Source organism: Scomber japonicus, chromosome 5 (genome assembly GCF_027409825.1).
Source record: "Scomber japonicus isolate fScoJap1 chromosome 5, fScoJap1.pri, whole genome shotgun sequence".
Taxonomy (NCBI): Eukaryota; Metazoa; Chordata; class Actinopteri; order Scombriformes; family Scombridae; genus Scomber; species Scomber japonicus.
Window position 1 is genome coordinate 9,349,385 of NC_070582.1, and position 13,266 is coordinate 9,362,650.

Sequence of the window (13,266 nt, forward strand, 5' to 3'; positions counted from 1 at the left end):
ATCTTCAACATTCGTACAATGCTTGTGGCTGCTGTTTTTTAAATGTTTCAACATATTGAGAAGACAATAAAATGTCAAACACCAGACGGTATTAAATGATAATTATATCCAGAGTTCTGCTACTAAAGTAGATAGTTGGCTGAAGTGCTGGTGAAGATTTCAGCCCACAAAAACACAAACAGACAAAAGTAAAAAAAAAAACCCTTTTATTTGACCGTGTTGGCCAAGTGCAAAATAATCCATAACATTTACACCCCTCCCTCCTATTCTCTGCAATTACCAACTTCAACTCCATGATTCTAGTAAACAGCTCTGAAGATCTTCTCATCTTGTTTTTCCGTATCCGGATGTCTTTCCTCACATGGGACAGTCGTAGATGTGGATGGCTCGGTCGTCTCCAGCTGAGATGATCTTTGAGCCGGTGCTGTTGTACTTTACGCTCCACACCTGACGACCACAGACAGAGAGAGACGGTAATTTAAGTTCAGTTTGTCTGTGCAATGCTTTGATGGGGAAACAAGTTAAACACACATGGATTCACAGCATTATGGAAGGGAATTTGTTCATGGAGAGCATTTGTTCCTTTCTGCTTATCTGCATTAAATATAGCTGTAACTTAAGGCCCTTGACAACAACAAATACCCTAAAAAATGCAACAAAATGCCTTTTTATTTAATCGGAAAGTAGGCAGTGAATGAGAGCAAATAACCAAGCACACACGGCCTGAAAAAACTGCTCCAAATATAAGAACAAAGCAAAGCTGAACGGTTGATTGGCTTCAAATTGTCCCTGTAGATTCTCTGGATTTATTGTTATTTCATGGCAAGTCACAAAAGTAATATGGCTGACACAAACACGCCTCTGATCTCTTCTCTGAGGAGCCGTGCTATTTCAACCAGAGGCTTTGTTGTAGAGCAGATCCGCCTCCCCGCAGGCGTCTGCAACCAGAGATCTAATGACAGCTGGGATTATTGGTTTTGCTCGAGCTGAAACATCGGAGAGGGGTTATGTGAGAGGCCATGGCATGACACTGGCCCTCGCTGATTTCTCAACGCATTAGCACCTACAGCGGATGGATTTTCACACTTTGAATTTTGGATTATCACACGTTCAGGTCAAAAAGAAAAAAAAAAGCCCCAAAACACAGGGTTTTCTTTGTCACCTGGTCTTGATGGTCGAAGAAAGTGTTGATACATGCTCTGGAGCTGGCGTCCCAAACCTTCACACTCTTGTCAGATGAGCTGAGGGTAGCAGAGGAGAGACAACATTTAACATGTTTCACAGTTCATCTCGGTGTCAAACCTTTGTGATGTCTGGCTGCTCTGAACAGTTTATTTTGGCACCGTGAGCTGGGAAACTTCTTCTGAAAAACAGCTTCAGCCGATAATGTTTAAGCACGGTGAAAGCATGGGAAAGCAGACGGAGGAAAACACTTCTGCTTCATTACTAATGTACATAAACAGACAGGAGCAGGTTTGCTGGTCATTTGTCTTTGTCTCTGATGGTTGGGATTATTTTTAGTATATTTTGTTCATGTTATAATAAGTTGGTCTTTAAAAATATTGTTTGTTGTCAGCTAATCTTTTTGGCAGCGTGGCAGACAATCAACAAACAAGACTTTTTACTTTGTGTCCAGTAGTTGCTACAAACCTAACTTCCCCAAATTAAATAAGAGAATCCAATTAAATATTTAAAAGAGGTTATTCAAAAGCCTTTTTTTTTGGGGGGGGGGGTATGTTCAGAAGTAATTTAAAAAAAGAAGATGCTGATATTTCAAGTTTGATGGACAGGTTGTTTCAAACTTGAGGTCTGCTCTGTTCCCTTTAATCTTTCACCTCTGACTATGAGAACATCAGTAAGAGGAAGATAATTCAGATATACAGTCTGGAGTTAGTCTGTGAAGTGCTTTAAAAGTCAAGTCAAATTTAAAATGAATTCTGTAGCTAATGTTAAGTCATCAATTACAAGGGCACAGTTTTTTTAAGACTGCCAGCTTTTTGTTTTTTACGCATCAGTACAGCAGCATGAAATGATCCCTCCTGAGGCTGTAGTGTGAAATCTCACCTCGAGACAAAGTGGGAGTCATCTGGAGAGAAGGCGACATTAAGAACCCAGGATCCGTGTCCACTCAGTGTGGCTGCCAGGTTGGCATGTTGCCTAAAAAAAAATGATATCGGCAGGTTTATGAAGGAGACAAAATGCTTCTTTCTAAAGAACCAAAAGTAATGAGTTAAAAAAAAACAACTTACACATCATATATCTTGATGTAGCCGTCGTCAGAGGCTGTGACCAGGAGCTGGGAGTCGGGGGAGAAGGTGAGGGATCTGATGGGCATAGCGTGACCTGAAGACAGAAAGAAAAGGCACTCAGGAAGATGCACGCCTCAGTAAAAAAAAAAAAGAGGTAACATGGTTGTTTGGCACACTAGATCAAATATTAAAACAGCAGCACGAGGTAAAAGGAGTACTGAGTTTACTTTATGTTCAATATGTGCTTGCTGTGTTGAAATTTGAATCTGAAATATGTAACAGTGAAAGGTTATTAATCTGAACAACATCCTCCATTGCAGTCAGCATGTGTCCAATAACATTTTCCAAGGAGAATTAAGTGCATTTTATTTATTTGAAGAATGTTTGATCTTGTATTTTTAGACTTTCTCCTCCTAAATCTTAGCTTTTATTCATTTCACTGCTTCATTTCTTGTCAGATCTGTACTTTCTTGCTACCATTTGTTTACTAACTGTCTGTATAAAGTAATAAAGACATTTTTTATCCCTCTGATAATAAATATTAATAACTGAATTTACCTTCCAGCGTGTGGAGCAGTTTTCCAGTTGCGATGTCAAAGATGTTAATGATCCCATCAATAGCTCCACTGGCCAAATATTTTCCATCTGGGCTCTGAACAAAAAAACAAACAATAAACTGATTTGTTATAAGCCTTTAAAAACAGCATCTGCACTTGGAGAGAAAGGGTTAGGAGGTAAAACAAGTGAAAACCTGCAGTGTAAATGATGAGAAACACTTATCAAGATGAGTAATTATAAAGTCAAGACATTAAGGTCTCAACCTCAGAGACTCTGGGTTTGATAAGCCGTCATCTGGCCGACCAAAATGACAATTTATGGTTCCTTTATGGTTCCTTACGTAAGCTATACTCAGGATGAATTTCCCTCGAGTGTCCAGAGAATATTCCTTCTTGCCGCTTTCCACACCGAAGATGTTGACCTTGCCAAGATGGCTTCCTGTGGCGATGTATTTAGAGTCTGGGGAGAAGGCGACCGTCCATGCATCAACTACAGAGGAGAACAGAGGAGAGGATTTCATTGCGTGTATTAATTTCCAGGAATTATTTATTTTAACAATGCAGTATACACACAATGAGCAAAATTTAATGAATGCCTCAGATAATTGAAATGTGTCTTAATGTGTAAACCTGCAGCACAAACTGTCCCTAAACAAGACACAAGACATCTATTTTCTGCTCAATTGGTAAAACTATTAATTTAACTGTAATTATATCCTGTAAACTATAATAAATCCACAAAATGAAAGAGAAAATTAAGGTTTTACAGTAACCTCCGAAGAATCATAATACAGAATGTCTCTTGGGGGGAAAAAGGTCTTTAATCCTCTGAACCAGACCAACCACTGAGCTGAGTGGGGTGTCACTAACAGAAGCCGACATGGCATTTAGATGAAGTACGGCTTAGTTCTCGATACACGACGAATCAGACATTTCTGTGTGTGGAGTTCCTGAGAGATGAGTGTAAAAAACATCCAGCCCAAAAGTGACAAATTTTACACTAAATACATTTTGACTACAAAGTGGGAATAATCCATCGAACAGAGAAAAGGTTAAAGTGAAGGAGTAAAAACTCAGCTGTAATGAATTCACAGTGCACAGAGGGAAAAGAGCTGCTGTAACCTACAGAGACAAAGAAGCACCTGGACATTTGCCAACTCTGAGCTTATTCTTTCAGTGAGTATTAAGTGTTTCACATCATATGATTCAGGGGAACCTGCCCTTTCTTTCTGGTGCAGTTTAAAGTCACCATCCTGCATTACCTTTGTGTGAGAAAAAACATATTTTATATAAATAGGCAAAAAACTAGTCAATCTGAGTGCTTTTGTTTTTTTAACAGGCTCAGATGTATTTAATGTTTGTGTTTTGGAGCTCCGTGTGATGTTTGGTGCAAATCCAACTTTTCCTCACTGAGTTACAGCCATTTATTTGAATATTGTCCACAGCGTTGTTTTAGTAGATACTGTGACAATATATGAATTATGGTTGTGTATTTATATTTTGGTCAATATCACCTCTGAGAGTAAATGTTATATGTTATATATCACTGGAAAATAGACTATCCTAATCTGTTGTTATATTGAAGATTCCAGTCACACTTTTTGTGCAGTGAGTTTGCACAATGACTCGAGTGAAGCCTGAAAGCCAAGCAAGCTTCTGTTCCTGTATCACATGTTTGCACACACCGTAAATCGGCTCTGATGGTCGTAAAGGTGCCAGTCATGGTGCCTCGGAAAGATGAGAAGCTCACGAATCAGACACAAAAAAGCTTGTTATCATATCGGTTGTTCCCAAGTTATTAAATGTTTTGTAGAACATGTTCTAGCTTAGTGTTGGTGTTAATGAAAAGCTGCCAGCTGAAGAGTCATCACAGAGAAAATATAACATTCATTTAGTTTTCACTCTCTCGGATGTAGAGCTGCAGGAAGCATGATTTCTACCCCCTAATATAAATCAATCAATTAACACTGACAGTCCTCTGAGTCCTGGTCTTACCTGGTCCCGCATCCATGGACTTGATCTGTTTTCCAGACTCCAGGTCCCAGAGACGGATGTGAGCGTCGAGGGAGCTGGAGGCGGCGATCGCTCCGTTGTGACTGATGTCCACTGACACCACGCCCAGCTGGTGGCCCTCCAGAGACCACTGCAGCTCCAGCTTCTCGTCTGACCTGCATGTGCAGCGCGGCAACAGGGGTCGTTTAGTCACGTCAAGTCAAATCAGGTTTATTTAGGCAGCACATTTAACAAAAGATTTCTGAGAAAGTGGAGTCTGTTTTAACCAGATCTGCAACTTGCACGCTACAATATGCAACGTGACAAAATTTCCTCTCATGTTGATTTGAAAAAAATCACTAATCAACACAAACACCACACTGATGTCCCATAAACATGCAGGAGCCTTAAAGGACTCAATTTTTTTGGCATTTTGAGAGTAACAATCATTAGTGGAGTGTGACATTTAACATCTTTTAATTCACATTTTGCCAGTGTAAAATGTCTCTGAGTCAAACAGAAGACCAGCAGCAGTTTACCAGCAAGTTATATCTATATTGTAGATTATAATTCCTAAACTAACAATATCTAAACTCTGAAACAGCAGTGATTTTTTTACTTTCCAGATATGATGTACAACTACACCTCCTCTAAAGATGTGTTTGGTTTACACTGAAAATGTACATACAGATTGTACTTTTGCTTTGTTAAATGTCAAATGTTAAAAGTCACATCGGTTTATTTAGAACTTCAAATCTCAACAACATGTCTGTCCCATATTGCCATAAAAGAGCAGACGCTGGGACTCAAACTAAAGGAGGCAGTGAAGTGCACTTTGACAGTCGGAGAGCAGCAAAGATCATAATTAATATCCTCTTGTGAAATCTCAGAGACGACCTTTGTTCAATGAGAAAACAGTCTCGCTCAATTATGCATGGCTATTTTAACTGAACCCTGAAATCCGTGCAAAACTTAAAAGATTTGTTTAAAGATCAATAAGAGTGCAAATTAAGAGAGAAAACTAATTCAAACATAAACAAAACAAACACAGTAATGCAATATTATGCTAGAAAACAACATCAACGAGACACACAGCTATCAGTAAAATGTCTTAAGTGTCACTGTCATGAAAAAACTCACCATTTCCAGACTTTGACCATATCATCTAACGATCCAGTGACGATAGTTTCTGACCCATCTGCCTCGCTTTTACCCCACGCTGCCGTCCAGATGGCGTCATCGTGTGCTGAGAGGAAACAACCTGCAGGTTAAAACTCTGACAACAGTGCGAAAATGACTTATATTACATCCAAAATATTAGTGGGGCTGATGGGAAGATTTTATTTTATTTTTTCAGATTTAGTTTTGCGCATTTTTGCTTTTATTTGACAGCAGGTGGTATAGAGGCTGATAGAAAACAGGGAGAGTGAGAGAGAAGGGAATGACTTGCAGCAAAGGTCCCTTGCCAGAATCCAACCAGGAACGCTGATGGGGAGATTTATATTTAAAGGATCAGGCCGTTTTTGCTCTATACGTTCCTTATTGTGAGCAAATCCCATGAAAACCAACACTAGTGCGTCTCAGCTCTATCAGACATCCAAAACTTGTCTTTGGTCCTCAGTCCACTGTTCATCCTACTGATCATATCCTACTCATATATTTTTAAAAACTGGTCTAAAACATATAAATTAAGAACGGCTGAGTACATTATTATCACATAAATTTGAACAAAAGGTAAATCATACATGCAGGTGCATACTTTTTCAGGATCAAGATAACTTCATAGTTGGTTTTAGTCTTTTCGTGGGATTTGATCACAATATGAAAAACAAAAAGTAAAAGTCATATGCTGAGAGAGATAAAAAAACTAACTCAATGCATGTTTAATCTGAGGGAAAAGTTGTGGCAGAGTTCTGGATAACTGGACTTTTTCTGGGGAAACTCAACAGTAACATTAAAAAGTTATACTTTACTCTTAATATTACTCACCGTGTTCTTGCTTGAAAAGAATGCTGTACTGAAATCAAAACACAAGTTTACAGTTAATAGTTATAATTGATTCAGCAGATTTCCTGCTCTGTCTGAAGAGAAAGGAGTTTGTTTGTGATGTGATTTAAGTGAGGCTGAAGTCCATTTTATGTTTTATTACTCATTATTATGATCTGAAATGAACATTGAGATAGGTTATTCTTGCCATCATTCCTCTTCATAATGCTCTTACATTATAAGTGATGGGGATGTACTTAAAAGTGTATCTGAAGCTAATATGAAGCTTCAGCCATCCAAATGAGTCAAATCATGTAGATATCTTTCAACGTTAGTCTTTTTAGTGTCAAAGTCCTTTTTTTTTGTTAATATACTTCCACCACAGCTCAACAGGGAAACACAGAGAAGGAATTTAATGCCAAAAAGACTGTAAATGTGTCAGATATCCACTTTTTTATGACTAACTCAGACTGCTGAAGCCTCATATAAACTTAACATCAACTTTTAAATGACTGTGTGGACACTATGAATTTTACCCACCATCACTTACATTAATAGCAAATTTGAAGGATCCTTTAACACTCAGTATGAACAGGAGGAATGATTACAGAGATAAAAAACCTCTTTCAGTGATCATTTGGACATCTGACTGCTGTTTTGAGACAGACTAGACAAACTGTTTAAATTTGTTGCTTACTTGAGTGCTCATGTTTTTGGTCCTGGTTGTTGGGGAGCCAGATAATTTAACTTCAACCTGAGAAAACAACAATGACAGTTTGTTAATAAACAGCAGCAACACATTATGAAACAATGACTCACTGTTTATCTCCAGCTGTCATTTCTCAGTTTAGCAACCAAAACAACAAATATTTACCAGAATAGATTAAAACTGCACATCTGCAACAGACAATGACAAAAATGTGTGCAGTGTTATAGTTTTAAAATAGCTACTAAAGCACCGTGGCTAACAGCAGCTAGCTCTGACTTAGCATCGGCTAGTTGGCAACAAAGTGCAACTTCCTGTTTCAACATTTATCAGTTCATTAGTTTATATAATAAAGTAACTATTACTGTTAGACATATAGTGCAATATGCGCCCACGTACCTTTAAAACTCCTTCAAAATGTTGAATTAAACCTGGGGAGCTCGGAGACTTTACATGTGAGACTCCATGACAACATCCGCGTCTTCTTCGTGGGTTTGTTTGATTGCTGTTGAGGAGTCACATGAAGCGCCCACTACCGCCTCCAGCGGCGCAGAAGAAGAAAGCGTTTACTATCATTCATTTTGGGCACATTTTAGCAACCAGTAAAGGTATCTCACAAGAACATAAAAAAGGTCAGTTTTTCTTCTTATCAATCATCTCACAACACCTTAAAATGTCTAAAATGTCAGTATAGCACCAATTCAACACTGGGTTAACTTTCACAATAGCTAACTGCTATTTTGACCCAGTGTTACACACAATAAGCTTTTGCTAAATATGTCACACATCACATGCATTGTTTCTTGTAAAAAACAATATGCATATGACATTCAAAAGATACACAAGTTATTAACAATAATTTACAAACCATGACATATACATTTTAAATGAGCAGAGTAGATTATAACAAGCTTTATTTTTAGCTAAAGTAACACTAAAACTGGGTAAAAACAACCCCTTTAACCCCTCTAAGAGTGCCTTTGGGGCTTTAACCCAGTTTTGTGTTATAGTAAAATTTTAACCCAGTGATTTTTACTGTGAGGGGTCGTGACCCCCAGGTTGCTAATCACTACTGTACTGTGACACCATCCAAAATCCCTAAATTAATTCCACTGTATATCAATTTTGGAAACAACACCAACCTTTCTGCAAAACTGAAAAGTGGAGAGGAAAGTAACAGATCAAAATACTGTGCATACAATGAATATTTTGTGTACAGAGGAGGTAACACAGACATGGCACCATGAGCCTCACCTGTGCTGCCCCATGAGGCCAAAACATGACTAGTGTTTGGCTTCAGATGAGAGCTCTTTGTTGCCTAATATCAAACAGAATTGTCAACTTTCAGAATCAGTCAGCTCAGCTCGGTGGTGTGGGTGGATTCAAAGGTCTGGACTCAGGAAGAAGCTCGACTACCATAATAATGGCTTACGTAAAACCTCTGTGGTGTAGAAGGGGAAAAAGACAAACCTGAGTCTGAAGAGTAAGCAGAAAAATATTTTGACAGTTGCTGCAGCTCCAGTCTGAGCTCCACATACACACACACACACACATGCACACACACACATACACAAAAACGGTTGTCAAAAGAAAGTTATAAGAAAAAGAGGAAAGAAAGTTTTAAATAACTCCGAAGGTAAAGTTGAAATGGGCATCAGTGCGAATCTCCTGACAGCCTGAGTCCTGAGTGAGGAAGATGAAGAGATGTCCTATTTAGAGCAGTGTGTGTGTGTGTGTGTGTGTGTGTGTGTGTGTGTGTGTGTGTGTGTGTGTGTGTGTATGTGTTTAGAGGCACAGAGAAAGACAACTTAATTGTTGGGTTATTTTTAAGGCTGATAATGAGCAGATATTTTGGGCAGATATTCACCACCACTGAATCTTAACTTGACTTTTTCTGTTCTTCCTATTTGTCGAGGTGGACAAATCACAGGACACCATTTAACCCATTTAACTAAAATGCAGTATATTTAGGATTTTTAGTGAAAGTAAAAGATATTATACAATGTTTATGTAAATGAAGAACTGTAGGAAAAATGGAATGAGAAGTAACTGAAAAATATGTGTTTTACAGAGTGTGTGTGTTTTTTTTTTACATGTATTATCAAGGAAACTATAAAGGTTCAGTTCAAAGTTTTTCAAATGTGTCTTAAGACAATGGTCAGGTTCCCAAATGAACATTTAAGAGAGTTTTGAATCTGTTCATACTGATCATTAATAAAATCCCATCCTAATGCACTTCCAATGAAAGTGATGTGGGACAAAATCCACAGTCTTTGTTTTGAGCAAAAATGTACTCTCTGATATACTCAAATAAATGTAATTTATACTTCAGATGGTGTATTCCTGTTTCAGCTGTGGTGGAAGTATAGTAACCAAAAGAGAGACTTTGACATTAAAGAAACTGTAAGGTTGAAAGATATCTACTTAATTTGACTAATTTGGACAATCTTCACAAAAGGAGGCTTGTAGATTTTGGCCCACATGACTTACATTGTAAGTGCATAATGACCAGTATGAACAGAAGTAATGATTACAGCAAGATAAAAGTATTTGACTGTTATTTTAGGACACACTTGAACAATTATCTCTTAAGAGCTACATCTGCTTTTTAAAATGCAGTTCTTGTATGTGTTATTATCTCTAGTGAGTCAGTCGAGTGTTTCTGTGACTGTGCTGGTTATTTGTCCTGATTCCGATGATTGCTCCAAGGCTTCGGTAATGAAACTGTTCCTCGGTTGCTTCTTTTTACTTCCAAATATTTTCACCAACTGTGGGTAGAATCAAAGCTCATAATGGACCATTTCATCTCTCAATTTGATGCCAGTTCTTGCAAAGGACCATTACATCGGCCCTTTAAGGTAGACTCGTTGTATTCCTTCATGTTCAGATGAATCAATTGGTATTCTTGAGGAAAACAAATCTCTAAAACTGTATGATCAAGTTGTTTTGATCTTCAATATTACAAATGCAGGATATATGACGTCTGACATCTTGATCAGTTCTGCCAGACTCGACTGGAAGCTGTAATCTTTTTTTTTTCTGCAGGCACTTGTACATCTCTGTTTATTGGTCCTGCAGGGCAATAACAATCATTATGTTGCTGTTTTCAGCCAAGTGGTTCACTTATATTTCTGGGGGAAATAATGGTGGGTAATGAACTGATGCTATGGCTGCATCATGCTGAAAGCAGAGCATTGCTGTTTTCATTATCTTTGAAATGGCAAAATGAAGTATTCTGAGAATAGAGCAAAAACATATTTTAAAAACAAGCTAAAATTAGATGTGTTTGTGTTATTTCTACAGAGACATAAATTAAGAAAACTGCTTTGTGCTCCAAAAAATGAAACTTTTGGGCACACTTTATATTTCTGATATTGTCCAGAGGTCGGCTGAACTCCACATCTGTTAAGCGCCTCTGTGACTCTGTGCTCTGTCATTTAGGCCTGGCTCGACACGAAGATGAAAAATGACTCCAAGAAGTCTGAAAACGAACTGCTTCTTATGTAATTGGTATTTTCCTACTTTTAGTCTGATTATGGGATTTGGTCTTGGCAAACTGTGTCAAAGGAAATAAAAACGACTAAAGCAGAAACTTTTAAGCTGAGGTGTCTGTTTCTAAGAGGTTTTCAGTCATTGTAAATCCCCCCACACTCCACAGTCAAATATTTCTGATCAAACGACCGACTTGAGAATTAAAGTGTGAACTGTTTGAATTTTGATGAGTGGATGAAAACATATGAAACAGCTATAACAGGGTGTTAATATTCAGCATAAATATTTCTAGTAAGAGAAGAAGCAGTACAGAACCACAACCTTTCCCCCAACCTGTGATGGATGGAACACAAAAGGAAATGTTGTATTTAGCTGAAACACAGTAGAGTACAAACTCTTTCACCTCAGATGTAAAAATAAAGAAATTCCCTTCATTTGTAATTATAAGGATTTTTTAACTTTCCATCTTGTAGCCACTGATATAATAACAACCTCAGATGCAATCATTTGACAAAATATAAGTAAAATTCCCATTTCCATTAGCTTGAAATTCACTGAATCAATCTTCCAAATGTAATAAATAACTTTTGCCCTCACACTAAGTTTTTATATTGTCACTTGATATACATATTTCACTTTTTTCTTTCTTTTTTAGCAGACTGGCTGCAAAACCAATTTCCCATCAGAGCCAATAAAGTTAAAGTTGAAAGTTAAAGCTGAATGTTAAACATCTAATTCAACAACAGTGTTGTAACATGTAAGACTGAGACTGACCAGGAAGGTCACAAGTCAAGTTATTGTTTATAGTCTATATGTATATGTAGGTATAGTAAGGAAACAATCATTTATATGTTGTGTGATTTATAACATTAACAGATTTAATGACATTTTGAACCAATTTTGAGTGTCAGTGTTGGAGCTGCAAGTTACCATCATTTTCATTATAAATCTATCAGCTGATTATTTCCTCAGTTCAGTAAAAACTTGACTAAAGGTCCATAAAATATCTTAAAACTGTAAAACAGACTCATTATAGTTTCCTTTAACCCAACATAATGATATCAGAAAGTCTAAAACCTAAAGATACTCAAGACAAGGAAACACAGCCAATTCTCAGATTTAATAAATGTCTTACTTTTACATGACTTCAATCAGGAATCGCTTATCAATTGATATATAATCACCTAACATGGCAGCTTTAGTCAGCATGCAGCTCACTTTCACTTTGTCACAGTTTACTTTCGCTCTTATCTTTCACTTTTCATCCAGCAGTTATTGAGGTTGAAACATTTTGCTCAAGGGCGCCTCAATAGTTATATTTACATGGTTGCTACCTTGGTGCAGTGCTGTTAAACCAAAACTCACTTCATTAAAAATCCCTAAATTATCACACTGCTTCCACTTCTCATAAAAATGCAGACTAATTCATAATTAATACAACACAATACAATAAAAAAACGCATACATAATTCCCTGTTAAAGCCTCGGGAGGCATCAACGAGAAAACACTGAGATGATTCACAGTCGGTGCAATTAAGCAACTCTTTGATCTGTGTTTGTGGTGCTGTATTGTTTTGGGGCTAATTTGTTCAAAGTTTTAGAGTCAAATCTGGATTTTATTTAGTTTAGGCAGAAAACCCGAAGAAGAAGAGGTTAGTGGTGGTGGAGTGTGATTAGCTTTACAGATATGTGAAAATTATAGGTTAATAATAGATAAATGCTTCCTTCTCTATTCATTTTGAATTAATTAACATGATGATTTTAATTTAAAGAAAAATCCTGTGACTTAAGCTTTTTAATAAAAATCCAACCTGTGTTCCTGTTATACATTTTTAAAGATGACTTTTCAGAATTGAGTTGTTGACAAACCTCAGCTCTATAAATACACTCTAAAAGAAAATGATTTCAAGCTTTTGATCCCCGGAGAAAGCAGACATGCCAGACTTGCTCTACTGTATTAATGGGACAGAGCTTTTCAGGGGGAGGGACCTCCACTGACTCCCCTTAATAGACAGTATCTATAAAGGAGCTAAACGGGCGAGATTGCAGCCAGCACACTGAGACACGCAAACGAAGACACAGAGAGAGTGTGTGTGTGTGTGTGAGACGAAGAAGAAAAAAGAGAAAATCCAGAGAAACACTTGTGTGTAACAGTGTGAACGAGAGGCTGAGCCCCGAGCAGAGGAGACAGGAGCACAGGGAAGGAGGAGGAGGGTGAGAAAGAGTCAGAGACAGAGGGAAGAGGGGAAAGAGGGAGAGATACATCAGAGCGTGGAACAGGTTC

The 13,266-nt window shown here is 37.7% G+C and overlaps 1 protein-coding gene across 1 annotated transcript; it reads right to left on the reverse strand.

Annotated features, from left to right (window-relative positions):
- Positions 1-192: 192 nt before the first annotated feature.
- Positions 193-8,654, reverse strand: skic8 (SKI8 subunit of superkiller complex). The gene is made up of 12 exons (XM_053318827.1): positions 8,633-8,654; positions 7,890-8,029; positions 7,482-7,538; positions 6,788-6,815; positions 5,939-6,044; positions 4,802-4,974; positions 3,148-3,296; positions 2,808-2,901; positions 2,250-2,343; positions 2,065-2,157; positions 1,163-1,241; positions 193-447 (listed from the first exon to the last, which is right to left on the reverse strand). The coding sequence occupies exons 3-12, from the start codon at positions 7,491-7,493 to the stop codon at positions 358-360; spliced, it is 918 nt and encodes a 305-aa protein (XP_053174802.1). The 5' UTR covers positions 7,494-7,538; positions 7,890-8,029; positions 8,633-8,654; the 3' UTR covers positions 193-357.
- Between the last annotated feature and the right edge of the window lie 4,612 nt (positions 8,655-13,266).

Coding starts and splice junctions, on each gene's coding strand:
- skic8 (XM_053318827.1), bottom strand. Junction 1,242..2,064: donor GACTCCCACTTTGTCTCGAG/GTGAGATTTCAC, acceptor TGCTACCCTCAG/CTCATCTGACAAGAGTGTGA. Junction 448..1,162: donor TCTTCGACCATCAAGACCAG/GTGACAAAGAAA, acceptor TGTGGTCGTCAG/GTGTGGAGCGTAAAGTACAA.